At 44.2% G+C, this 26,941-nt stretch overlaps 1 protein-coding gene across 2 annotated transcripts; it reads right to left on the bottom strand.

Annotated features, from left to right (window-relative positions):
* Positions 1-12: 12 nt before the first annotated feature.
* Positions 13-26,941, bottom strand: TOP2A (DNA topoisomerase II alpha). Of its 2 annotated transcripts, none has more exons than XM_075123536.1 (35): positions 26,492-26,941; positions 26,108-26,263; positions 24,668-24,758; positions 24,121-24,184; positions 22,738-22,883; positions 21,656-21,753; positions 21,077-21,289; positions 20,686-20,859; positions 20,361-20,462; positions 19,560-19,697; positions 19,239-19,377; positions 18,754-18,911; positions 17,393-17,518; positions 16,573-16,683; positions 16,371-16,476; positions 15,558-15,667; positions 14,338-14,430; positions 13,399-13,513; positions 12,960-13,081; positions 12,061-12,209; positions 11,198-11,429; positions 10,964-11,098; positions 10,636-10,836; positions 9,251-9,446; positions 8,096-8,187; positions 7,583-7,729; positions 7,405-7,488; positions 6,515-6,712; positions 5,550-5,655; positions 5,140-5,280; positions 4,465-4,576; positions 4,249-4,313; positions 3,747-3,884; positions 2,034-2,263; positions 13-1,620 (listed from the first exon to the last, which is right to left on the bottom strand). In XM_075123536.1, the coding sequence occupies exons 1-35, from the start codon at positions 26,522-26,524 to the stop codon at positions 1,477-1,479; spliced, it is 4,665 nt and encodes a 1,554-aa protein (XP_074979637.1). In that variant the 5' UTR covers positions 26,525-26,941; the 3' UTR covers positions 13-1,476. The 2 variants fall into 2 exon arrangements, with proteins under 2 accessions (XP_074979637.1, XP_048685817.1); XM_048829860.2 differs by having other exon boundaries at positions 4,465-4,609; positions 26,492-26,938.

Here is a 26,941-nt window from a genome sequence, read left to right on the forward strand (position 1 = left end):
ACTGAGCAAAACTGGGGTAAAAATCCTTTATTACAGAAATACAAAAATGGCCGTTAGAATGTCAGGACGTTACAAACACAGAAAATATTTACAGAGACAAACGCTTGAGCAATCCCACTCAGCACCATGGAACTGGCTCTAGGAAAAACACATTGAACATCAGCCCTTCAAAGAAACAGTGGGCAAATCCTCCAGTGGATGCCTTTTCGGGGAAGAGGAACAAGACACTTCCCAGCTCCTTCTGCGTGGGCACCTGGATTGCATAAACCCTGGCCACTAGATGTCTGTGGCAACTGGCTTCAAGCTGGTATCCTGGACAGCCCGACTCCAGGCACTCAGACCCCTGACGAGCTAATGGGTGGCATGAACAGGCCTGACAGAGAAACTGCACTCACGTTGCTCAGCTGGGCACTGGAGAAGTTAGCAGGAAGCCCCTTGTCATCAGGACTGAGGTGGCAGTCGGCTAATATCCCTACCTGGGACACAGGAACCTAATGGCCAGTCTGCCATGGGGGCACTGGAATGACCACCCTGCTTCTGACGTGTTCCTTTTCAATGGTAAGGATTTTCTTTGGCCGTAGCCAGTATTGAAGGCATCTCCCCAGCCCCGCGCTCCCTCATCACCAACGCCCCCACTCCACCAAGGTCGCTCGCTCCCTCAGCACCGGGCTCAAGCACTCAACAGGCATTTTAATGTTGCAGTTTATTCCTGGGGACAAAGGGCTCTTACCCAAGAAGCGACTGCAGGGCTGAACACAATGGAGGCGGGAACACAGAGTGCGGATCGGGCACAGCCTGAGCCGCACACACCTTCGTCTCAGGGCAAGTTGCTCCAAATCGGACGTAAGCGTCACGGCTGAAAATTCTGAAGGTGGCAAAATGTTGGCCACCAAAAGAGCAAAGTGGAGCTTGGACGAAATGACAGATTGTGAAGGAGCGAGAAGAGTAAAACCAAGAAAACCTCCCTCTGACCAAGGGGTCTCGCCCCACTTTAGAGCTTGTATTTTTGAATCTCTTGTGGTTGTTTAGCCTAGAGACTTGCAGTAAAACATGTCTACAGCTTCTTTAAGGCAATCAAAAGAGGAGGGAACATACGTGAAGTGGTAAGATATTTGGTGGGCTTAAAAGTCTGCTTCTGCACTAAAATGACCATAAAAGGCCAGGGAAATTAGCTCCTCCAGCTAACGGGCTATAGGATTCTCTGCCACTAATTGTACATGCTACTGCTGCTTGATTCTTGCTGGAGGGGGTTTTGTTCCAACACATGGAAATGGTATAACCCGGGGGGAAAACGAGATTGGCACTCACATGCAGCATCACATTTTGGGGCAAGCACTAATTATTCAGTAAAACCATTTCCTGGATCTGAGATCTGCAATTCTCTGGGGAGACTCGACAGCGCCTGCTGAGAGCTCCTCTCCAAGAACGAGTTTGTAGATCAATACGGTCAGCACTTTAAAATCTTCATATTAAAACTCAAAACATCTCCTCCTCGGACTCTTCCAGGTACTGAATGGGCTTTCGGGCACGCCCAGGCCTTGTGCAGGGAGCAGGCGCCACAGGGCTGTCCAAGTCGGATTCTAGGTCAATATGAAAGCTCTCGTCTTCCACCTTGGATTTCTGGGGGAGAAAGCAAACAGGTATGTAGCATCGGACACTTCTCTAGTCACTGGGCCAGAGCCAGGGCCAAGGAGTGCCAGAGCAAGTCGGATATACAAGGATGTGTTCTCAAACCGCCTAACGCTGCCCTTTGCTCCCCTGCTCTCAGGGCTGGCACCCAGGCTCATGCCCGGGTTCAAAACAGCATTTTGGGATTGGTGCGGCTTAGCAGCATCCCAAATGCACCTGCTTTCCTCTGGCCACACGCCCCAAGGCCAGCAGCAGGGAGAGGTCTGACACGGGGGCTCCTACAGCCTCCGTTCCACTAGAATGACTGAAGTTACACTTGTCATGCCCCAGAATGAGCGCTTGCCGTCTTAAAAACAGGCGTGGTCAGGGACACCTCTGTGCCTGGTGCGGGGCAGAATACGAACCTTAACTGCAAATGACTTGGGAGGCTTTGACCCAAAATCAGAATCTGAATCCGAGTCTGAGCATGGCTTCCTTTTGGTGGTGGTTTTCTTCCCCTTGGCGGGGGCCGGCTTCCTAGGCACTACTGTGTCAACACTGGAGTCTGAACTTCCTGCCTTGGCTGTTGCTGTCTTGGAGGATTTGGGTGCTGCCTTTTTCTTGGCTAGAATGTCCATGATGGAAGGCTGTGTATCTGAAACAGCAACAGATGCAGTTAAGCCTTTGGGTTAGTTACTTGCTTCCTGCAAGTTTCATTTCCAGCAGAAATGTGGTGATGTCACACGCCACTGTTTCTCTGCCTGGTTCCCTCATGCACAGGACAGACATGGAGGGACCTCTATGAAGCCTTCTCTTTTCTTGCTTCCAAATTCAGATGCTCACCCTAAAAGCACATGACCCGGGCTCTAGGCTCACATGCGTCATTAAGCAGAGATGGAAAGAGCACACAGTAATATGTCCAGAAATGGAATTTTTCCTTAAAAAGGACTGTGACTAAAAAGGCCCTTTGCCATAAACTCCAGATCCTTTTCAAAACTACTAAAAGCTCAAGTTTCAGAGGAACAGCCGTGTTAGTCTGTATTCGCAAAAAGAAAAGGAGTACTTGTGGCACCTTAGAGACTAACCAATTTATTTGAGCATGAGCTTTCGTGAGCTACAGCTCACTTCATCAGATGTATACCATGGAAACTGCAGCAGACTTTATATACACACAGAGAATATGAAACAATACCTCCTCCCACCCCACCGTCCTGCTGGTAATAGCTTATCTAAAGTGATCAACAGGTGGGCCATTTCCAGCACAGATCCAGGTTTTCTCACCCTCCACCCCCCCACACAAATTCACTCTCCTGCTGGTGCTAGCCCATCCAAAGTGACAACTCTTTACATAATCAAGTCGGGCTATTTCCTGCATAGATCCAGGTTTTCTCACATCCCCCCCACCCCCATACACACACAAACTCACTCTCCTGCTGGTAATAGCTCATCTAAACTGACCACTCTCCAAGTTTAAATCCAAGTTAAACCAGAACATCTGGGGGGGGGGGGGTAGGAAAAAACAAGAGGAAACAGGCTACCTTGCATAATGACTTAGCCACTCCCAGTCTCTATTTAAGCCTAAATTAATAGTATACAATTTGCAAATGAATTCCAATTCAGCAGTTTCTCGCTGGAGTCTGGATTTGAAGTTTTTTTGTTTTAAGATAGCGACCTTCATGTCTGTGATTGCGTGACCAGAGAGACTGAAGTGTTCTCCGACTGGTTTATGAATGTTATAATTCTTGACATCTGATTTGTGTCCATTTATTCTTTTACGTAGAGACTGTCCAGTTTGACCAATGTACATGGCAGAGGGGCATTGCTGGCACATGATGGCATATATCACATTGGTGGATGTGCAGGTGAACGAGCCTCTGATAGTGTGGCTGATGTTATTAGGCCCTGTGATGGTGTCCCCTGAATAGATATGTGGGCACAATTGGCAACGGGCTTTGTTGCAAGGATAAGTTCCTGGGTTAGTGGTTCTGTTGTGTGGTATGTGGTTGTTGGTGAGTCAACAAGTCAACTCTGGCCTCTAAATGGCAAGTTAGAAACCATTGTTTCTAAATATATTAGTAACCAGTAATAAAAACCTTTAAATGATTTTCTGCAGCTCTGAAAGACTGAACTTCACCTACCCTTAGTGGCACTGGTGGTTTTCTTGCCCACAGCAGGTTTTCTGGGTGCAGCTTTTCCAGGCTTAGCAAGAGGGGCAGAGACAGAAGGAGCTGCAGAAGTTTGACTCAGATTTTCATAATCGGTGTCCTGGATTTGAACTCGAGTAAATAAAATCAACAGTGAATTCAACAGGCCAGGCTCTTACTATTTCAGTCTGATTGTAAATAGAAGATTGGAATGAGCTCATTTCTGATCAACTCTAACTGTAAGAACGAGATCCACTTTCAGTTCTGGCTTAATCATGAAGTCGATTTGATCTGTAGAGCCAGACTGGAATAAAAGCAGCTCCCTGAGGCCAGCTCTCCTAACTTCCTAATAACATCTCACAATAAGGAGATATTTCAATTTGTTATAACCTTTCTGCTTTGTCTGTATCGAAACACCATAGGGTGCCCACACACTTTAAACCAGTCTAGGGTATTAAGGCAAACCAAAGATATCTCATTCAGGGCATATACTTACTAGAGATAGCACTTTGCACCTGCTGTGGTTTGGATTCTTCTTTAGCTTTCTTTTCACTGGTTTTCCTAGAACACAACCCCACGACACATTGCTGAACAGATGTATATTAAACAATTAATCCACAAAATAAAAATGTAGCTTCTAATCCAATATAAAACACTGAGTATAACCCAGCAAACCCCAGCTCTAAAGCACTGTATCCAGAAAGATCCTCACTTGGGGGCCCCTCTGGCCTTGGGAGCAGACTTCTCTGGTGAGTGTGCTTCTGGGACAACATCCTCTTCGCTGACCTCCTGAGACTGAGGAGTCCCGTCTGCATCAGTGAGATCTGAATCCGAATCCAAGGTGTAATTGGTTTTTACTAACAAAGTAAAAGAGATGCGATTCATTTGCTAACTGTACAATTCATCAGACCTCTTTAGTGGGTTTTATAGCATGTATCTCAATTATCTGTGTCATATTTTACCTACAACAGAAGGGATAAAATTGGCCATAAGAATCTTCCTAAATGTTGAAGGTTCTGCCTGTGAGAGAATCCAATGTAATGGGCACAGATCTGGGCTTGCTAACCAACAAAAGAGTTGATTTTATAAAATAGTTACGCTGCAGTTAAACAAAATAGCCACATTACTCGGGTTGCTCAGGATTACTGCCCCTTCACTTTTGCCCCAGTGCACCAGAGGTGTGACAGACAGAGCTGCAATGTGTGACTGAATAATGGAATTAACTAGCTCTTGTGTGTAACACAATAAATGGTCAGCTTAAAAATTACTTCTTGCTGGGATCATCTGACTATGGGACCTCTATAATTGGTGTAGCCAAGCCTTAAGGATTCAAGTTCCATTTTACCCTTCATTAAGTGCCCATTTTGGTCCACGTGGCATTGCTCACCTGCTGTCTGGCGAATCGGCCTCTCTCTCGGAGGGGCCACCTCACTATCACACTCTGAATCAGATTCTGAGTCAGACCAGGGATTTCGTTTCTTCTCTTTCTTCACTGGCTTGAACGGCAGAGTGGACTGTTTCTTAGTACCTGAGAGAGTTGGATGCACACAGAGGTATCAGCTAATCTACATGTGCTCTAGTCCAAGTTAAAAACTTAGCAGAATGGACTCTGGCTTTAACATAGGAGAGACATTCTGGTTGTGCCTCCAGCCAATGACCATTTTGCAGATCCCTCACCTAATTCTTTTGAGCATACTGGTCCCAGATTCCACCTCCCATTCTCAGACATGCTCATACAACCAAATTTGGAACAGCCCTCGCTTTCCATTGAAGGGATTACATGTACAAAATGTTTACCTGGCTCAGTTTTAAATTTCTTTACTAATCTTTGTTTAAGATTTGCAGGTTTCTTATCTTCTGATGAGTTTCCTTCTTGATCCTCCTCAAGTTCCATTTTTTCAGTCTAAAGATACAAAGAGACATGAGAGCTCCGCCTGGTTCTTCCCCATTTAAAATGGCTGAATGCAGATAAAAAAGATTAGCATTTTTACTGGGATGAACTCGCAGTTTTAAATATCACATTACAGTACATGGAGCAATAAACTGCTCGTCTGGTTAGGAGCAGCCAAAGCAAATCAGGTGTGCTCATTCTTCAAAGCAGATGAGTTTGCTAAACAGCAAGAGTCAACCATTAAATACAAAACAAACATTGCCCTGCCCATCTGCCAGAGCTTTGCTGCCTTTTTATGTCCCAGTGGCATCCCGGGAAGGGTGTGGAAGGATGCAGAACTGAGCAGGGTGTGTTTAAAAACAGAGTGCAGGTTAACTGGAACATTTGTTTGAGGGAATAGGCTGTGTGGGAAGGAGTCATGAGATTAGCTTCAGGGCAAACAAAAGGTGAGGGATCATTTATTTTTGTAAGTGGGGATTGGCTGAATTGTATAACTACAAGTAGCCATAGGAAAATGTCGAATCTGGTTTAAACTCTGCCCTGGACTCTAACATCCACAGCAATGATACACTGAGTGACTAGAAATAATGTCACTGGAAACACAAATGCAAAAGGGGTGAACATGCCTGCAGCACTTGTCTCTTACAGGATTCCTATTCAGTGGACTACACCAGTTCAAACAAGTCTTCCAATGATTCCTGGGACAGGTTCTACTCTCTGCCCCTCTCTCTTTACTCCTAAACTCTGCACAGAAGCGTAGCAGGCTTCTGCTGTGCAGGGTCATGTTCACCTACCCAAAATTGCAATTTCACAGGAAAGGCTGGATGAAGAAGGATCCCAGCTAAGAGTCCTTTCAAGTGTTTTGTTTTACCTTTATTTTCTTTTTAGTCTTCTTTTCCGCATCCGCCTTCATCTCTGCAGTTACTCGAGGGATAACTCTTCTGCCATGTGGCGAGGGCATAACTTCAGCCAGTTGCAGCTTCTTCATCTTTAGTTTCCCCCCTTTCCCTTTGAGAGCTTTGCCAGCTCTCCCACCCAGCTCATCCTGTTTTTCTCTGGCTTCCACAGCCTGCAGAGGTGATTGTAAAAAACCACACCAAAACAGTGAGCTTAAGAAAAATATTCCTGTTCTACCAAGAAAAACAACCCTTTGCAGATACTCAGTGAATGACTAGACTCTAATGACTCGATGATGCATTTCCTATCATCTGATGACGTGAAGCTTCCACAGACTGCTACAGATTTGTCTATTTGCAAGGCACTATTTAAGCCAGAGCTGCAGTTCCGGTTACTACTCTGAGAATACAAGGAATTGGTAATAATGTACAGCAGAGCAACCAGAACTGAAATGGACAAAGGCCAGGTCAGTACAAAGCTGCACGTGTACTGCCTACAGTCTGGACACAGTCTGACCACTCAGGCGCATCCTCCTGTCTGCAGTATCCTCTTTCAACAAGCTTTCTGCTCCAGGCCTTCCCTGACTACTTCATAGTTCTGGCTTTCCCTTACCTGTCCCAAAGTCCCATCCCATTGCCTTCCAACAGCCAGTGTTCCTGGCTGGACTCTCTGCTGGTTCCAGCTCTTTGCCCCAGGGCAGGGACACCCTGTCTTACCCAGCAGAATGGATACAGGTGGGGCTTACACCTCTGCTAGGGAGAGATCAGGCTCATATGACACATTCAAGTTATATTCTTTAGGCTTCTGTGATGGAAACAACATAGATCAAGATCTTATAGCTGTCTGCACTGATCATCTACATACCTCAAGTTCTTCAATAAAGGCAGCCAGGTCTTCCTTCCACAGATCTGAGGGACTCTTGCGTTTTAGGTTTTCCAGCTCCGTTTCCTACAATGAGCCAATCAGAAAACATTAGTTGCTCATTTGAATTTAAACACTACTTCCCTTTCTAGCTTTGAAAGAAAAGAACCAACCAGCATACTTTGTTATCTCTCTGTTTGCAGAGCTCATCTTTCTTCTCTTTAGTCAGGTACCAGAGGGGCATGTTTAGCAGGTAGTTGAAGTCTGGGCCGGAAGTTGCAGCAGATTCGTTATCCTGGTCATTGTCACTCTCTTCCTCTTCTGCACCCTACAGAGAGATTTAAATAGTCAACTTCTATAAGTAAGTTTACATAGAAAGAGGAGGACTGTGCTCTGAGACAACTTTCTCAGCTGAATCTAGACTATGGAACTCAGTGCCACAAGAAACAAGAATGAAAGGGGCCTCATCACTGTCAGAACAAAATACAAAACTTGTATTTGGTTTCGCTTTCTCCAAAAGGACCCCGTGCACTAACACACCTGCTAGTTAAACCTATGTGCTAGAAAGAAAGAGCACATTAGTATCTGAAGACCTCCCAAGGATTTAAAAAACAAATGACAAGACTAAAGTGATGGGGCCAGTTCAGAAGCTAGACAGGTTGATTTGGAGAAAAGAAGTTGATGGAAAAGTTACCTTCTGCTGAGATTCTTTCCAGGCCTTCACAGGATCTGATTCATACCCTCTCTGGATAAGTACCTGAATTAACTCCTTCTTGGGTTTGTTTTCTGTAAACAGACATTTCCGTTAATGAAACCCTGACGTTTGTGTTTCACTGGCTTAGAGAATAGGAATTGCATTTACCGTTTACTGACCCATGAAATCGTAATGTTGGGAAAGATCCTGGGCCAGCACCGATGGCACAGATAAGAGTCAAAGACTAGCTCGACATGATTATAACAACTCAGCATCCCAGAGGGCTCTACAGAATAGTCTCTCCATCCCTACTGCAAACGTCACCACAAAGGAGCCACAGAGTAATATGTGAAATGAGCCTGCAGCTGTACTAAAATGTAGAGCCCTGGCTGATCATGAAGAGTTGTCAGGCCACCAAGTTGCTACAATGCTTGTTAAGAGCACCTGCCTGAGCACTTTGCATATTTGTATTCGGTGCATTTCAGGGGAGGAGAAAATCATTTAACAAGGTTGGTTCCAGATACAAACTATGAAGCATTGCTCCTTAGGAAAATATATCTATGTACATCTTCAGTGGATTTGGTTACGTGCACACACTAAAGTACATCCTTTTGGATAGAGGTGGCAAAGAGTTTTGGGAGACCCAGAAGAGCTGTTTTCTGTTCCTAGCTCATGATTCTCCCAAATGCTGTTGCATCTCCCCAGGATTCCAAATGTAAGTCCAGTCAGAACATAACACTGAACTTCAACCTGGAAATACAGGGAAAAAAACTTGGGCTCAAGAATCATCCACTCCGACTAGAAACAGAAAAGCAAATATTACCACTTCCACTCACGCTCAATTTTAGCCCAACTAGGTCAGAAGTTGGTGGGCTGTTTTTGCTAAACAATTGCTGGAAAATCTTTCAACCTCTGAACAGAATAAACAATCCAAAAGTTATGTAACATCCTATTTTGAGTAATGTGTACTGGAATCCTCTGCTCAGTAAGACTAAGCAGACTGAAGCGGCTTCCTGTGGCATTTCATCAAAAAGGGAGGATCGCTCTGGCATGAGTTATTAAAGGCAAGTTGAATAGATAAGAGACCACAGGAGAGCAACTGGTTTTAAAAAGGACATTTGATTAGAACGCAAAGCCACCACAGAGACTACATACCGATCACTATTATGCCCTCAATTTTCTCCAGGATGAAGCGAGCCTGGTTGTTGAGTTTTGCAGACTCTGCACCCAGCATTCCTGTAAGCCACTCTTTTCTCAAACTATAATACTGGAGTCGGAGGTCAAAGAATTCTCTGAGAATATCCAGAGGAGTCTCATACTTCTTCAGAAAGCCTACAGGGTCAAAGAGAACCTGGGGCAGAGAACAAAGCCTTAGTTATAACTGCAAGAAGATGACATTCAAAACTACTGAATTCCCACAATGCTGAGGTGCACATTTGTCTTATAATTAACATAGCAAAATCAAAACAGCTGTCATTTTACAAAGTACTCCAGCTTGCACGCATGCCTATCAGGGATGACCTAGGTATACTTAATCCTGCCTCACTGTCGGGGATAGACTAGACCCAGTGGTTTTCAAACTGCGGGACGTGACCCAGTAATGGGTCGTGGAATGTAAGACAAGTGGGTTGCGACGGCTCTCGTCAGTACCGCCGACCAGGCTGTTAAAAGTTCCCTCGGCAGTGCTGCCTGGCTAAGGCAGGCTAGTTCCTACCTGTTCTGACACCACACTGCACTCCGGAAGCAGCCAGGAGCAGGTCTGGCTCCTAGTTGGGGGGGCCATGGGGCTCCGGCACACTGCCCCTGCTCCGAGCACTGGTTCAGCCAATGAGAGCTGGGAGAGCCCTCACCCCAACCCTCTGCCCCAGTCCTGAGCCCCTCCCACACTCCAAACCCCTCATCCCCAGCTCCACTGGGTCGTGGGCATCAACAATTTTCTTCAACTGGGTCGCCAGAAAATAATAAGTTTTAAAACCACTGGACTAGATGACCTTTGAGGTCCCTCTCAGCCCAACTTTTCTATGATTCTGTGTAAGCCACTATACCAGGAGAGGAAGTTTTAGGATTTCAAAGCTCCTAGAAAAAATATTACAGGCCCATGGGGCTGTTTGAAAGTTAAAACTTTGCCCTTTGGGATCTAACTGTTACATCATAACATTGCATTGTCACCCCCATCATGTAATGCTAATGTCAGTGTTGGCATTGTTACAGTACGGGGGTGTCCAGTGGATTATGGTAGGATCACCTCTAGTAGGAGGACCAAATCCACACCACCTTATGCTGCCCCAGATATCCCAGGGCACACCCTGACTTTCCAAAGATATTTATAGAATGGCACTTTAAGATAGCAACATAAAGGCAAAGTAGAACAATGAAGTGACTTGGTTCCATCCGGGAGGATATTTTTGCTGTCAGCAGTCTCTTTCCTGTCATCATTCAAAAATGCTACAAGCATTTGAGACTAAAATTTGATTTTTCAGTTATACTCCTTTCAATCAGAGACTGCGTGTGACAACCTGTTTGCAGAGAGCTGCACGTACCATGGAGTTGCAGGTGAGATTTGTTTGGAGTTTGAAGACCTTATGCAGCCCCGCTGCCTCTGCCTCAGCCAGTTTTTGTTCACTCATCTTCACGATAAACTTGACCGTGGTGTCTGTGTGATATTCTCTATAGTCCGATATTAGTGGTGGAGTCTTCTCAGTGCCATTCAACATGGGCTCCAGCACCTGCTCCTTATAGGTCTGAGGAAAGAATTAAATCAAGTCAACTCTACATTCTCCCAGGCAGCAAAGCTGTGAACACCAGCCATCCCTTTTTGGTTCTTTGGGACAAAAGATACTTTCCGGGGGACAATTCAGCATTTCATACCTGTGTCCATGTTCTGACTGGAAGCTCTGAGATCTCAATGGTTGTCGAATCCAGGATGGACACTTCCCCATTTATCAGGTATTGATTTGGTCCCAGTTCATCTATTGTACCCTTGAAGTTCTTGTAACTAGGAAGCTAAATAGTAAAGAACATTGGGTTCAGCTTATACTTTGATAAATGCGCCAATATTTGGTGGAGAATCCCAAAACTGAGCTGTAATTGATTTCCACTTACCATTGGCAAGGGCTCTTCTCCATCCATCAGGAGGCGAATATTATTCACTACTTCTCGGATATCAAAGTTGGGGATCCTAGAGGACCAGCCAGTGCCAATACCTTCTGCTCCGTTAATCAGTACCAGAGGAATGATAGGCATATACCACTCTGGCTCTACGCGCTGGTTGTCGTCATACAGGAACCTCAGAATACTGTCATCCGTTGCAGGGAAAATCAACCGTGCCAATGAGCTAGAAAGGACGAGAGGATTTGGGCCTAAATTCTTGTGTTTAGGATATAGAAACGACCAAACAAGCAATCCCAGAACCTCAGGCCAAATGTCGAAGATCTGTACAAAATTCAGAAGTTCTGGGAAGATTTCATGTTCCACAGGATACCTTGTGTCAATGCAACCATCATGTATGAACTCAAGGAACACATTTACAACAGTGTAACAGAAGGTGCTACAGGGTCAGAGAGAAAAGGACACCTCCACAAGGACACTAAGCTTAACTCTACAAGCACAGCCTCATTTCTTAACTGCTCCTCAGTTCTTGTTCCTCTCTTGTACCTCCCTGCTCCCAACCTGTTTCATCTCACTCCTTTCTCCTCTCTGTGAAAGCAATAGCAGAGTGTAACTGATTTGAATCCAAAGAAGTGTGAATCCAAAGAAGTCTCACTTGGATGTTGACACATAACAAAAGGGATAGTAGTAAAAGCAGGAAGTGTTAAGGGTAGCAAGAACAGGCCCTGATGTCAGAGCTAAAAAAGGGATGTCTTCTGATCATTAATGTCTCTCATTCTAGGTGCTTGCTGTCCAATTTTCAAATGCAGCCGTCTAAGTCACGCCAAATGCTAATCTGACAAGCCAATACTACTGACCTGAGCATTGTGAAGATGTATCGAGGGCTGGCAGAGTCTTTTCCACCATGCAGCCTGGTACCGAACTGACCAATGGGCTGTAGCAGGTTGAGGTTATTGCTTCCCACAAAGTTCTGAGCCAAATTAATAATGGTCATCATCAGTGATGCCTGCAATGAAAACATAAATTGAAACCGTAGAGTGCAAAATTCCTTTTGGAAAGGACAGTCGCATGATCAAGTCATGCAAAGCACAGGGAAAGGCAGGACTAGCATGGAAGGTCAGCATGGCAGAGTCAAGCCAATAAGAATGGAAACTGATGAAACAAGATATCTGATTCCCACTATCAAAACTTAAATTTCAGATCCTTAGGAACAGACATTCCTTTATTCTGTCCCAAGTTGAGAAGGCAGAGGAAACTTGCAGGATTGCCCTGCAACATCTATCAAAACCCCTCACCCGTTCTAGGAAGGCCTGTTTAATCCCCACCCTGCCCAACAGGAAAGCAGGATGGACATCCTCCTCTGTGGCTAGCTCCAGTACACCTCGCCACTGATCGACTGCAAGGCACTAAGGCTGAAATTTTCAAAGCCACCTAGGGGATTTCAGTGCCCAATTCCCATTCACTTTAGTGAGAATTAGTTTTTTCAAACATGCCTCTCAGCCTACATGTATCACGTTTACAACACACTTGGTTGTCACTAGCCCAGTTTATGGAGGCAGCACCTGACGGAATACCCAAGCAGGGTAAGCTGATCCAACAACGTAGGGTTAAATTCAGAGTCTAATGCACAAAAACCAGGCAAACTGACTTGTATCCATTCTGTTTGGGAGTTTTACCTCCACTATTTCCCCCTAGGAGTTTCTTGAGTATGGAGTCAAGAATTTTCCCCTCAATATTGTGCAGGGTAGGTTCTTACCTCACCATGATGGTAGGAGGACATCTCAGCTACAGAACCAGCCAACTGAGCAACCTTCACTTCCCGTTTGTCATTTCGTTTGAAACACGTGAACAGAACCTTCCTTTGACCTGGTTTCAGACCTTTATTGGGAAAATGACATTTGCCTTAGTGATCAGTACAATACTGTGCACTTACAATGCCTTTCAGCTGAGGCCCCCCAAGTTATTTATGCACTTCCCCCGCCCCAAAAAGAGGTGGGCATTAGTCAGACTAAGACTTGCCCATGGATATAAAAGAATCAGCTGCAGATCTGAGACCAGAACCCAGAACTCCAGACTCTCAGTCCCAAACTCAAGCCAACAGACTATATATTGCTTCCCTGATAGTCATGCAAGTATTCAAATACTAAGTTCTTGGCAGAACATACTAAAAACCCTACCATCTAGGAGTAACTTACCATCAACCAGGGACGGAATGGATCTCTCATTATCGGAGTTTGAGAACAGGACCAGCTCTTTGTGAATGAAGTCATTGTATGTCAGATAACTAGTGGATTTCCCATACACAAAATCCTAAGGACAAAAAAAGATTTAACATTGCCTTAGAGCAGTGGTTCCCAAACTTGGGATGCCCCTTGTTCAAGGAAAGCCCCTGGTGGCCGGGCTGGTTTGTTTACCTGCCGCGTCCGCAGGTTTGGCCGATCATGGCTCCCACTGGCCGCGGTTTGCCTCTGCAGGCCAATGGGGGCTGTGGGAAGCATGGCAGGCCGAGGGATGTACCGGCCACCACTTCCCGCAGCCCCCATTGGCCCCGAGCACCGAACTGCGGCCAGTGGGAGCCACGATCGGCCAAACCTGCGGACGCGGCAGGTAAACAAACCAGCCCGGCCCACCAGGGGCTCTCTCTGAACAAGCGACATCCCAAGTTTTGGAAACACTGCCTTAAAGAGCTCGTACCCACATCCTCTGTCATAGTAAGATGGCCTTGCTCCAACGAAAGTCTGTTTTATATAGCTAGTTGAATCCAACTGTATTGCTGCCATTTTCAAATGCTTCCTGCCATCACTATAAAAATGAAATTCCACTTCCCACAATCCAGTTTAATTTACCACTTCTCTATTTAGAAAGCTATTCCCAGGGTAAGCGTTCTGCATCCAATCAACTTAATCACTGGTCAGTTGACATTGAGTCTACACAAACCAGCTGAGAGGAGTGGGCAGGAAGATGCTGCTCTGTAGCATTCTGCAAACATCCCAGTAATTTTCCTATCTCCTATTGGCCGGCTCCATGAACCTATATTACACACTGTTCTAATATACCAAAATGAAACTGCACTCAGTCCTGGGGAAAGGGAAAGACAGGGAACTGCGTTCCTCAACGTATTTAAAACCATTCACCTCTGGCAGACCATGTAGCTTCCGTTGTCTTCTGCCTTCCATGAAATTAGTCAGCCATTCCTTCCGTTCCTCGATCTTCTTCTTGCTAAAGGCCTGTAAATTCACAAAATGAAAAGAGTCAAGTTTAAGACCATTTCTACTGGGCGTCCCCGCAGGGGACTACTCTTATCAATGAAAGCAGTATGCAGGAGAGCCTGAACCAGAAGAACAAAGCCCAACACTTGCTAAACAGGCTGGCTTAACAGCATAGTAAATGCAATAACTTACTCTTAGTCATAGCTAAAGCTGAAGGCAGAAATAATAAGACATAAAATATCATATTGCCTCTATAAATCCATGGTATGCCTACATCTTGAATACCGTGTGCAGAGCTGATCATCCCATTTCAAAAAAAATATATTGGAAAAGGTACAGAAAAGGGCAACAAAAATGATTAGGGATATGGAACAGCTGCCATGTGAGAAGAGATTAATAAGACGAACTTTTCAGCTTGGCAAAAAGACTACTAACGGGATATGATCGAGGTCTATAAAATCATGACTGGTGTGAAGCAAGTTAACAAGGAAGTGTTATTTACTCCTCATAACACATGAACTAAGGGTCACCAAATGAAATGAATAGGCAGCAGGTTTAAAAGAAACAAAAGGAAGTATTTCTTCACACAACACACAGTCACAGCCTGTGGAACTCGTTGCCAGAAGATGTTGTGAAGGCCAAGACACTAACAGGGTTCAAAAAAGAACTAGATAAATTGTATGTTTTGGAACAGCTTGCTTCATGGTATTGGGTAGGATATCAGAAGTATGCTTGAGCATCAGCACCCAATTAAAATGAGGCATGTTCAGAGTTCTGGTGAACTATTGTTTCAGTGAAGCTGCAGAATCCCATCTGACAGTAACGTATTAAAAAGGCCAGGGATTGGGTAGAAAGATCCTAAAGGAATATTTACTACTATGGCTGAAACCGTCAATGGGGCTCGAATGATTAGTTTCTCACGAGCTACATTTAAAAGTCTTTAGTAAAACAGTGCTCTCAGCCCTGAGATCTGCGGACAGATGAGATTCTACTGGTTGGACCTGAACTGTAGCCCGGAAACAAAGATACTTTGTCTCATGCGCAAAGGCCTCAGACCATGTTAACAGAAAACAACACAGCACACTAAGTAACAGAATACTAAAAGTAGTAACAAGTCAGTAATTCATTCAGGTATTCCTAGTTACCAGGGTGATCGCAGCATCATCTTCTGGGCCAGAATACTTGAAGCCAATTCGATGTCTTGCCATATCTGCAAAGTACTCTTTAGCCTCTTTTGAGGTGCTGGTACCCAAACCTGCAGAGCCAATATCAGTGAGTCAAAATAACATCTTGCACAATTTAAGCTACAGTTTGAAGAAATATTTCAGCAAGTCTAACTTCCGTGGTATATCCTGTAAACTTTTGATGACATGCTGCAAAGATGCCTTTATGAAAACAAACTACCTTTAAAATGCAAGGTACTTGTGCACAAATGCAAGGTATCATGATATCCAAGAGTTAAGCGGAAGGTCACCCGCAGAAAAGTTATACATTCAGTCTACCAATGACCTCCACAAATGCCAAAAGCTAGTATTTCAGGCTGACGCTAATTTCTGATCAGCCAGCTGTGTTCTGCACCAGGCAACTGGCATGAAAAGATTCTGGAATCAGAATTCAGCGTGCACTGCCATCAGTACAGAGCCGAAGGAAACAGAGCTCACTGGCTCTGCACTGTGGACAGCCAGAATAAATCCAGTGAACTAAGCAGATAGGGCTGACCCCTGGAGAATGGCTACCTGCAGGATCATGGCTGCATTTGGAGAGATGTTTTTCTGAACAAACAGACTAAGTGACAGCCCATTTAACATGGGTTTTTAGGCACTCGCCTTTGCACATCTCCAAAGTGGTTTATTGTGCTATCTTAGAACATGTATATTTCACTCATGTATCTATTTATCTGTTAATGAGAGAGCTCTTACTTGGCCTCCAAGCACCACCACACAGGGTTTATGACAAACCTTTGTAGTACTTGGTTTTCCAGGATTTGTGATTTGGAGTATTGTTTTTCCACTCTTCAAACTCAGGGATGCTGTAGAATGAAAACTCCTCCTTGTTTTTTGAAACCTAGAGGGAATGAAAATTATAATCGTGAAACCACATGGAGCTCCAGACTAACACTTTCCTCTACTTGTTTAGATTACGATCTATGAAGCCTTTTACCTTTATGATGGGAGTAATAAATTCCTCCAGAAAACGATGCCTTAGAAGAGATGGCCAGTTGTGATGGATGAAGTTAATCAACAAGCCTTTGATATGGGAACCATCTTGATCCTGAAACAGTTTTTTCAGAAGGCAGATTTTAACCAGAAGCCTGCTGGAAAGCAACTGCTCCTCAGCTTAGCAATATAGGATCCAATCCTCGGGAGATGTTTAACACCCTCAGCTCCCATTGAATCTCAGCACTTCCCGGGATCCAGCTCATGGAAACCAACCTGTGTGACTATTTGGAAAACAGACTATGATCTCCAGATTTTAGCATGGAACTTAACCAAGAAACGGGGAAAATGCTGGAAGACCATTCTTGGCCACAGAGTGCAGTGAGCTGTAGCTCACGAAAGCTTATGCTCAAATAAATTTGTTAGTCTCTAAGGTGCCACAAGTACTGCTTTTCTTTTTGCAGATACAGACTAACATGGCTGCTACTCTGAAACCTGTCAGAGTGCATCCAGGGGCTAGTCTCTTTCCAGACTTCCCAATCTGCCTGGCACAGAGTTCAGCACTACAGAGCAGCAGCAGAGGGTGGAAATACTTCCCACTGCTTTATTTTGTTTCATGTTATGAGAAGAAAGTATGATAGCCCCAGTACGAAGTGGAAACTGTTAAGAGAGTGTGATAAGAACACATGGATAACCAGAGTCAGGTAAAACAGTGCTAATAGGAGCAATGCAGATCCACCCTGCTTTATCTGCTAGCCATATTTTCTCTTGTAATTTAGTAATTTTTCTGATTTTAGGAATATTGGTCTTTAAGTGAACCTAACCTGATCTGTCATAATCATAATTTTTCCATAACGAAGGGTCTTCAGCGATTCTTGATCGTCATAGTTCTTCTTATACTGCAAACCCACAATCTTGATGATATTGTTGATTTCAGCATTTTCCATTATCTGAAAAAAGATTACACCGGACAAGGACTTATTTTCCAGAACACACATGGTAGTTCACGGGACACCATCACAGGGCCTAATAACATCAGCCACACTATCAGAGGCTCATTCACCTGTACATCTACCAATGTTATATATGCCATCATGTGCCAGCAATGCCCCTCTGCCATGTACATTGGGCAAACTGGACAGTCTCTACGTAAAAGAATAAATGGACACAAATCAGATATCAAGAATTATAACATTCATAAACCAGTCGGAGAACACTTCAATCTCTCTGGTCACTCGATTTCTGACCCCAAAGTGACTATCCTTCAACAAAAAAACTTTGAAAACAGATTCCAGCGAGAGACTGCTGAACTGGAATTAATTTGCAAATTGGATACAATTAACTTAGGCTTGAATAGAGACTGGGAATGGCTGATTCATTATAAAAAGTAACCTATTTCCCCTTGTTTATTCCCCCCCCCCCCCACTGTTCCTCAGACGTTCTTGTTAAACCCTGGATTTGTGCTGGAAATGGCCCACCTTGATTATCATACACATTGTAAGGAGAGTGATCACTTTAGATAAACTATTATCAGCAGGAGAGTGGGGTGCGGGGGAGAGAAAACCTTTTGTAGTGATAAACACCCATTTTTTCATGGTCTGTGTGTATAAAAACATCTTCTGTATTTTCCACAATATGCATTCGATGAAGTGAGCTGTAGCTCACGAAAGCTTATGCTCAAATAAATTGGTTAATCTCTAAGGTGCCACAAGTACTCCTTTTCTTTTTGCGAATACTAACACGGCTGTTACTCTGAAACATGGTAGTTCATGTAATTCAGAAAGACAAAGGAAAAGGCTCTGGGTCAGGCAGGCCCTGCTGATTGTGCTTTGTTTTCTCATTGAGTCTCTTTCCTGTTTTGAAATGTACTATTGTTCAAACTGATGTCTAGCACTTAAATTACTCTAAGACATTTCAAACAGATTTCACACTGCCTATCACAGCTACTATCCTTCAGGCAAAGCACTAGATAGGACTCACTTTCTAAATCTGTCAATGCTGCTCCTTAATCAGCAAGACAGGCTGATGGTGAGAATAGCCTCAAATATTTATTTAAGATGCCATTACTATAGTTACATTACACTAGGTTTCCAACTAGAGTGGAATAGCTCAGAGCATATTTCACTACACTTAAAGCATGCCATGTCTTTCGGAAGTAGTTGTTTCCAAAGGCATTCCCACTAACCTGTTTATGAGAGGCTTCTCGTACGTTGAGCATTTTTCCACGAAGGGGGAATACTCCGTATCGGTCTCTCCCAACCACTCCCAGACCAGAAACAGCCAGTGTTTTGGCTGAGTCGCCTTCTGTCAGGATAAGTGTACAGTCTGTGGAATTCTTACTACCTAGAAAAGCAATTCATTTCTCATCAACATCTTGATTAAAAAAGTCAGCTCAGAATTTATACACTCTTAGGAAATGTGCTATCTGTGGAATGAGTAATTTTAACATGGGACAGCAGTTGGCACTTGTTGCCAAAAAGTCAATAATTTCGAGAAGAGAAAATTTAATATAAACTATATTTCACACAATTTTTCTGTTCTCAGTTTAAATAATTTCCTGTAGATGACATGACTGGATAGGAAACGGTTTTTCTCGTTTGTTTGAGATAAAGACTTTGCTACTGTGCTTGAATGAAATGACTGTGCTTAGAAATGGTCTAAAACATTTACCAGCATCATTGGCATCATCCAGTTTAGGAATACCCTTAATCCTGGTGTGTTTCACAGCTGAGCACTTCTTATTCAGCTGGATCTGAGCTTTAAACTTTACCCAGTTTAGAATACTTTCCACAATACCACAGCTGACTGCCTGCAATACAGAAGAACCAATTGTGGAAGTTGTCTTAACCATGACATGATATGTTAAATTATATTCTTTTCACTGATTTAACTGAAATTAGTTCATAGGTACTATATTCACTACATTTAATTTAAGAGGCAATTTCACAGGTGCCTCTAGCTAGCATGTAATTGCTGCACCTCCATACTTACACCTTTGATGAATTTTTCACTCAGTTTGCAAGTTGATCCAAAGTTCTTTGCCTGCAGAGTCATATTTTCCTTAGTCTGAGAGTCAAAGGTTGGGTTCTCAATCAAGGAGTTCACAAAAACCCACATGTGGTTCTTCACCTGTAATTAAATTTAACAGTCATGACAAACCCATACAAACGCATCTCATTCTACTAGTGTCGCTCCCAGCTGCTTCCTGACACCTGTCTGCCAGCATCACACACTGTCTGCTCAACTACCAATCAGTAAAGGTTTTTTTTTTTAAAAATGTTACTAGATGTCTAGGATTGAACAGAATTAAAGGGCATTTTCACAGCAGTACCAATTAAGATTCGAGTAGTTGAGACAGCCAGTGAACACTTATGATCGATTTTATATTTGTTAGGATTGTCAAGAAAATCACCGGCTGTTTTGCTAAACAGATATTCTCCAAGCAAGTCATTTTCCTAGTGCAGTTCAATTCTAAGTGGGCACACTAAAACTGAAATACATTGTATACACTGTGCACCCTAGACTGCCCTAAACACATTCTTGTGTTCTGACTCCAGAGGGTGTCAGCCAAAGCTATTTTTCCCAGGTGCTGAATAAAGAGCAGATAGTTCACTAAAACTGGAAACTGAGACTTCTTTATTTAATGCACTTTACCTGCAGTATTTCCTAACTTAGTTAAAAAAAAGCTGGGTTTATCAAATAAATGTAACAAACAGTATCCTACAGATTGTTGTTTCACTTCACAGTAGCACTGCGGTTTGTTTTTCCACCATGCAAATCGTGAGATTGTACCTGAAATGGCTTTACTCCAACCCCACCTTTGTTCTTCTTCTTCACAACTTCAATGAGTTTATTTACAATCTGGTCAGCTACATAGTCAACATGCCTGCCACCCTAGAGAGAAAGGACCAAACATGAGCTCAAGCTTCAGGGAAAGGGTGAGACTATTTTGTATGTTTTAGTCACCAGCCATATGCATTGCAATTACATATAGCCTTTGCATATTAGGCAAATTAACGATTTTTAACTGATTATATACATGAAAAATGCCAAGATAAACAACACAATTAGTAACAAACCCCACCATTAGCTAGTCTAAATGTGGTTAAAAAGTTACCTTTGTGGTGGCGATGCTGTTGACAAAGCTAACTTGCTGGAAGCCTTTTTCACTTAAAGTTAAACACACTTCCCAGCGATTATTTGCCTCCTCATGGATAACTTTAAGTGCATTACCAGTTTCATCTACCTTGTCCTTCACGTAGAGGTCCACATAACTACGGAATCCTTTCACCTGCAGAGATAAATGCAGGCAGCTTGTTGACAACAGGTTCATATGAATGCTTATTAGTTCAAATGCTCCTGCTCAGAGTACACAGAAGAGTCACCCGTGAACTCCACTCCCACACTGCATAATATTTTTTAAGTTTTTGCATTATCTAGGCACAAATCTCACAGCTTATGTGGAAGGGAAACATATAGGAATTAATGCTTTTGAAACAGTCACTCACGGGCAGCCTCTTTCCGTTTAGGAAGACTTTGACATCTTTCGTGCACCCAGCAATATCATACGCTCTTCGAGACATCAGTGCCACAATGTCCTTGTCCAGACTTGTCATTTTAAACTTAGACAGATCAGGTTGGAAAGTGATACAAGTATAATCTTCTCCATCAAAGTATTTCAGTTTCATTTCACCAGCCTTTCCCATATTGTCCGTCCAGGTCTGGGGAAGAGAACTTTGATAAGATGCAAATTTCAAATACATGAGTAGATAGCTGAATTTTTTAAAACGTAGGTAGAATTTATTACTAAGCTTAACAATTTAGGGAAAATTTGTTTTTTTCTGGTCCCTTTATTCTTACTCTAATAGCTGATTTGGGATTTTCAGACAATACTTAATTAAATTTACAGGTCAGTACAGTGGCTGACTGTAGGCCAAATTTACCCCAGTTGTGACACTTGGATCTAAATAATATAAATTGCACCCGCATATTATGGGAGCAAATTGAAGGCAAGCATTCAAAAATCTACTCCTCTAGAATTACACCCTACTGAAATAAGCAACTGAAGCCATGCAGATCATTCATACCTGCTTAAACAGTTTCTTGTACTCACGACATGCAGTTTCCACTGTAAATTTGGTACTGAATATGTTGCACAATTTGGCCCCATAACCATTTCGACCACCTGGAATTATAAAGCAATCATCCTTGTGTTATGTTACTTTTTATGATAAACGCTTTAAAAGTGTAGAGTATTTTAATAGGAATTCGGTCACTTTGGTATGACCAAAATGTGGGATAAAACACAAAGCTGCCCTGTGCGCCTGGTATGTAATCTTAAAGCCATGTTTCATTGGAATATTGACATTCCAATGAAATTGAATCCTTCACAGCGATTTGGCCCTTTTCTGCATCACAGTACATTATCTGCTGGAAAGTGGGGTACTGGATGCTTCCTTTAATGTGGCTCTGGAGCTCAATTTTTAGTACTGCTCATAGGCAGCAGGTCTCTGATAAATTTGGAGCTCCTCCATTTCTACATTAGCAAGAAGGTGGAGCACTCTACTGTAGTGGTTTTCAACCTTTTTTCATTTGTGGACCCCTAAAACATTTCAAATGGAGGTGTGGACTCCTTTGGAAATCTTAGACAGTCTGCAGACCCCCAGAGGTCCATGCACCACAGGCTGAAAACCATTGCTCTATTCAAATTATTTTTGAATGTTATCTGAAAGGAGTTTCCCACTCTTCTTCCTTCAATTTTTTTTTGACCCTCCTTTCTACCCTGTCTCTACTGAGGAGAGAGAAATCCACTGCTTTCTGGGCAGCAGAAGTGATAACGACAACGATGCTGTGTTTTAGAGCTCTTGCTCCAGAAGAGAAGTGGCTCTGCTCACTGGAAGAGTGTCTTCTATAATTGAACATTCAGAACCCTCTGAAAAGGACTCCCAGCAGAAACTGAGTTTGTGGTTCAGTGACACTTGAAAAGGACTTGTGAGTTTCACTGTTGCTCAGAACAAGCAGCAGATAACTAAATCTGGATAGCTTTTGCTCCTCTGCTGCCAACTCTTGTTCACTCACACTTGGGTAGTTCAGTGAACGCACTTAGGCTGATTAGGCTGCACAAAAATATTTTCCCGGCTAATATATGGAATTTCTGACAGTCTCCTACCTGTGACTTTCTTTTCATCATCATCATAATTGCTGGAGGTTAATAGCTGCCCAAAGATAAGAGCAGGTACATAGACCTTCTCCACTTTATGTTCTACAACAGGAATACCTTTCCCATTGTTCCATACACTGATGGTATTATTCTCCCTGGAAAGAAAAATGTTTTCCTGTAAAAGTGAAATCGACTGAACTGTGTTACTTGTGGAATGAAAAATGTCATATGAAGCCTTACAAATCCCTTTGGTAGATAATTTGTTCATAAGGGGCTCTAAAACAAAGAGCTCTTTATTTGCCATAGTTATATACCACTCCCTGTTCTTAGATGTTTGAAATAAACTCATTATTTCAATGACAGGCAAACACCAAGCTTTGGATTCTAGTAGTGCAGATTGGTCAGTCATTTTTAAAAGGCTGTTTTAAAATGCTCTTTCAAGGCAATACTAACACAGGTCAGATTTCTGGGCCCAAGTCAGTTGGCAACATACATTTAAATTCTCTTGATTTACAGCTACTGCTTTTACTTTACTAAAAAGTCTTAGCAAAATTGTCAAATGCCTTAAGGCCTAAAACCTTAAACTTTTATCTCATGTGAAATATTCTTTGGATTCAAAATATCTAATCTATATTTTTAATCACATCTGCCCCTGAGGGAAAAAAGCCACCATTTTGGCAGAAGCAAAGTTTCTGTTCAGCAACTGCAGAAACAGTCGGCAGAGGGAGCACAAGTCAACTAAATCCCCATTGTCTCAAAGATGTGCAGACACAGTTGATGACATTAAACATGCCAAATATTTGTGCTCTGTGAGAAAAAGGTGTGTGTGTGGGAAATAAATTGAAAAGGGCAAAATAGGTAGAGAATAAAGAATAAAAGCAGAGAATTGACCTGAAATCACCACTTTGTGGGAGAACCAGATTAGGGAAAAAACAAGCTTTCACAGTTGGTTGATATTTGATGAGCTGGGGAGTTACATTTCGTCTAAGTTGGGTGAGATACAACAGTGTTTCTCAATCTTTTTTATACCAGGGACTGGCTTGCTGCCTTCCTAAACTGCGTCAGGGAGATCTCAGGGACCAGCGCTGGTCAGACCAGTCATTGAGAAACAATGGGCTACAACATATAGCTCTCTTTATTTATGCCACTCTAATAGCACTCTGAAACCTGTCTAATAGAACAGCATCAGAAGGAGAAAATCCTTGCGTCCCAGAATGCTGAGCTACTTTCCCCATATTCCACTGAATGCATCCGATGAAGTGAGCTGTAGCTCACGAAAGCTTATGCTCATATAAATGTTAGTCTCTAAGGTGCCACAAGTACTCCTTTTCTTTTTGTCCATATTGGCACCTGAGGAGATGGGAAACCATTGAAAAATGAAATCAGACTTACGGATCAATTGTAATTTTAATGCAGGACATGTTTTTATCCCTCTGCTTGTTGTCTGCAGCATTGACTAAAATGGAGAAAGGATTGTAAATTTACCAAATTACATTCTCAGATGAGACACTTAAATTTGAGTTGCTTATAACAAAATTAAACTCAGAGTATTCAAGAGAACAAATACACAAATTCAGGAAGAGAGGCTGCTGAGAATCATCTGGGGCTTCACAGATTTTCCATGTTAAAGAGGCAGTTTTCAGTTGAGTCACACTAAGAGTACAAAGTGACTTTCTTTCAAAGGACACCTTTCAAGACCTCAGAATTTAGAAACACTATCTTAAATTACCATCATACATTACACTCATTTTTACCCAACACAATTATATTATTTATCAAACTATTCAATGGATATTATTTGATCAACCACAGAGCTGGTTGAATGATGCAAAAGTTACGAAAATGTTGGTTACAGATTCTTAGTAAACACATAGAGAATCCACAATTTGTTTTCAGTGGAATAAATTGCTAGCAACCGAACTGTCATCTCTCAACTTACCTAGGATTTCATCAAAGATTTTATACAACCCAGGCACAAAACTCACATCTCTGCAGCTGAGGCCCTCGTCTTCATCATAAACCCACATTTGCTGAAAATAAAGTTAAGAAACACTGTCTTTAGATTTACCATGATTTCCTGATCTGCTATTTATATACCAAAACCACATTGCTCGCCAACTGTGTTTAAAATGTTAATGATTTTCCATTTATGTCTAGGAATTAAGTACCACTGAACAGGCTCTATTTAGTAGTGTGATTTCTTTCTAATGTATAGCAACATGACTATGCAAGCAAGCTACATGCATCGATCAGCTGAGATCAGTACTAAAAGACCAGGGAAAACATGCCATTCAAGTTAAACAAAGCGGTCTGAAGCGAGCACTATTTGCCTATTTCCAGTCATACTCACTAACCCATGTAAGAGCTTTATGGTTTATAGACCAGGGGAGTGTGTGGGCAGGGAGAGCGGGGGATGCGCATTTGGGGCGCGCCATAGATATAGAGTCCTGCACTTAGGATGGAAGAATCCAATGCACCGCTACAGACTAGGGACTGAATGGCTAGGCAGCAGTTCTGCAGAAAAGGACCTAGGGGTTACAGTGGATGAGAAGCTGGATGTGAGTCAACAGTGTGCCCTTGTTGCCAAGAAGGCCAATGGCATTTTGGGATGTATGAGTAGGGGCACTGCCAGCAGATTGAGGGACGTGATCATTCCCCTCTATTCGACGCTGGTGAGGCCTCATCTGGAGTACTGTGTCCAATTTTGGGCCCCAGACAACAAGAAGGATGTGGAAAAACTGGAAAGCGTCCAGCGGAGGGCAGCAAAAATGATTAGGGGACTGGAACACATGACTTATGAGGAGAGGCTGAGGGAACTGGGATTGTTTAGTCTGCAGAAGAGAAGAATGAGGGGGGATTTGATAGCTGTTTTCAGCTACCTGAAAGGGGGTTCCAAAGAGGATGGAGCTAGGCTGTTCTCAGTGGTGGCAGACGACAGAAGGAGGAGTAATGGTCTCAAGTTGCAGTGGGGGAGGTTTAGGTTGGATATTAGGAAACACTATTTCACTAGGAGGGTGGTGAAACATTGGAATGGGTTCCCTAGGGAGGAGGCAGAATTTCCATTTTTTAGAGGTTTTTAAGGTCAGGCTTGACAAAGCCCTGCTGGGATGATTTAGTTGGGGATCGGTCCTGCTTTGAGCAGGGGGTGGGACGAGACGACCTCCTGCGGTCCCTTCCAGCCCGATAGTCTATGAGTCTGTGATCCTGCGTGGGGCTGCCCCAGGTCTGTACCGAACCCCAGGGGCCAGGCGCTGCAGGGAGGCAGCACAAAGAGGCCCTCAGTCACTCCAGGGTTGCCAGTCCCAGCGGGGAGCAGGAGCTCCTGGTAGGTACATGCCGGTGAAGCGGGCCAGGCCAGGCCTGGGCCTGTCGTTGTTACCTGGGTGACAAACTCCACGGAGCCGATGTAGGTGTCGGGCCGGAGCAGGATATGCTCCAGCTGGGTTTTCTTCTGGTAGATTCTTTCCACCGACAGCCGCTTCTTCGCCGCCGCCTCCTTCTTCCCTTTGCCGACTTTGGGGTTCTCGTCCACGGGCTGGTTGGGGCCAGAGAGAAACCCCCCGAGTTAGCCAGGGCCAGAGACCCGAGCCCGCTGCAGCTGGGACCGCAACGGGCCCGATGCGCCGGGCCCCGGGGGCGTGCGACGGTGAGCGCGGGGGGGGGGTGAGGGGGGGCCGGGGGGGGGGCGCTGAAGGGATCCCGGAGGGAGGGGGTGTTGGGGGGAGTGTCCCGGGGGGAGGGGCGCGAGGCTTCCCCGACCCACCCTCAGCGGCGACAGGGACTGGTCCAGCTCCATGGCGGGGACTCCGGGGGGCGAAGACTTGGCTGCGGTCCCGGTTCGGTGTCGTGGGTGGCGGTCCCGGCTCGATCGGTCCCGATCCGCCTCAGTCCCGGTGTCCGGGGGGTCCCGGCTCGATCGGTCCCGATCCGCCTCAGTCCCGGTGTCCGGGGCGGGGGGGGGGTCCCGGCTCGATCGGTCCCGATCCGCCTCAGTCCCGGTGTCCGGGGGGTCCCGGCTCGATCGGTCCCGATCCGCCTCAGTCCCGGTGTCCGGGGCGGGGGGGGGGGTCCCGGCTCGATCGGTCCCGATCCGCCTCAGTCCCGGTGTCCGGGGGGTCCCGGCTCGATCGGTCCCGATCCGCCTCAGTCCCGGTGTCCGGGGCGGGGGGGGGGGGGGGGGTCCCGGCTCGATCGGTCCCGCGCGCTCTGTCCG

This window comes from Caretta caretta, chromosome 27 (genome assembly GCF_965140235.1).
Source record: "Caretta caretta isolate rCarCar2 chromosome 27, rCarCar1.hap1, whole genome shotgun sequence".
Lineage (NCBI taxonomy): Eukaryota > Metazoa > Chordata > Testudines > Cheloniidae > Caretta > Caretta caretta.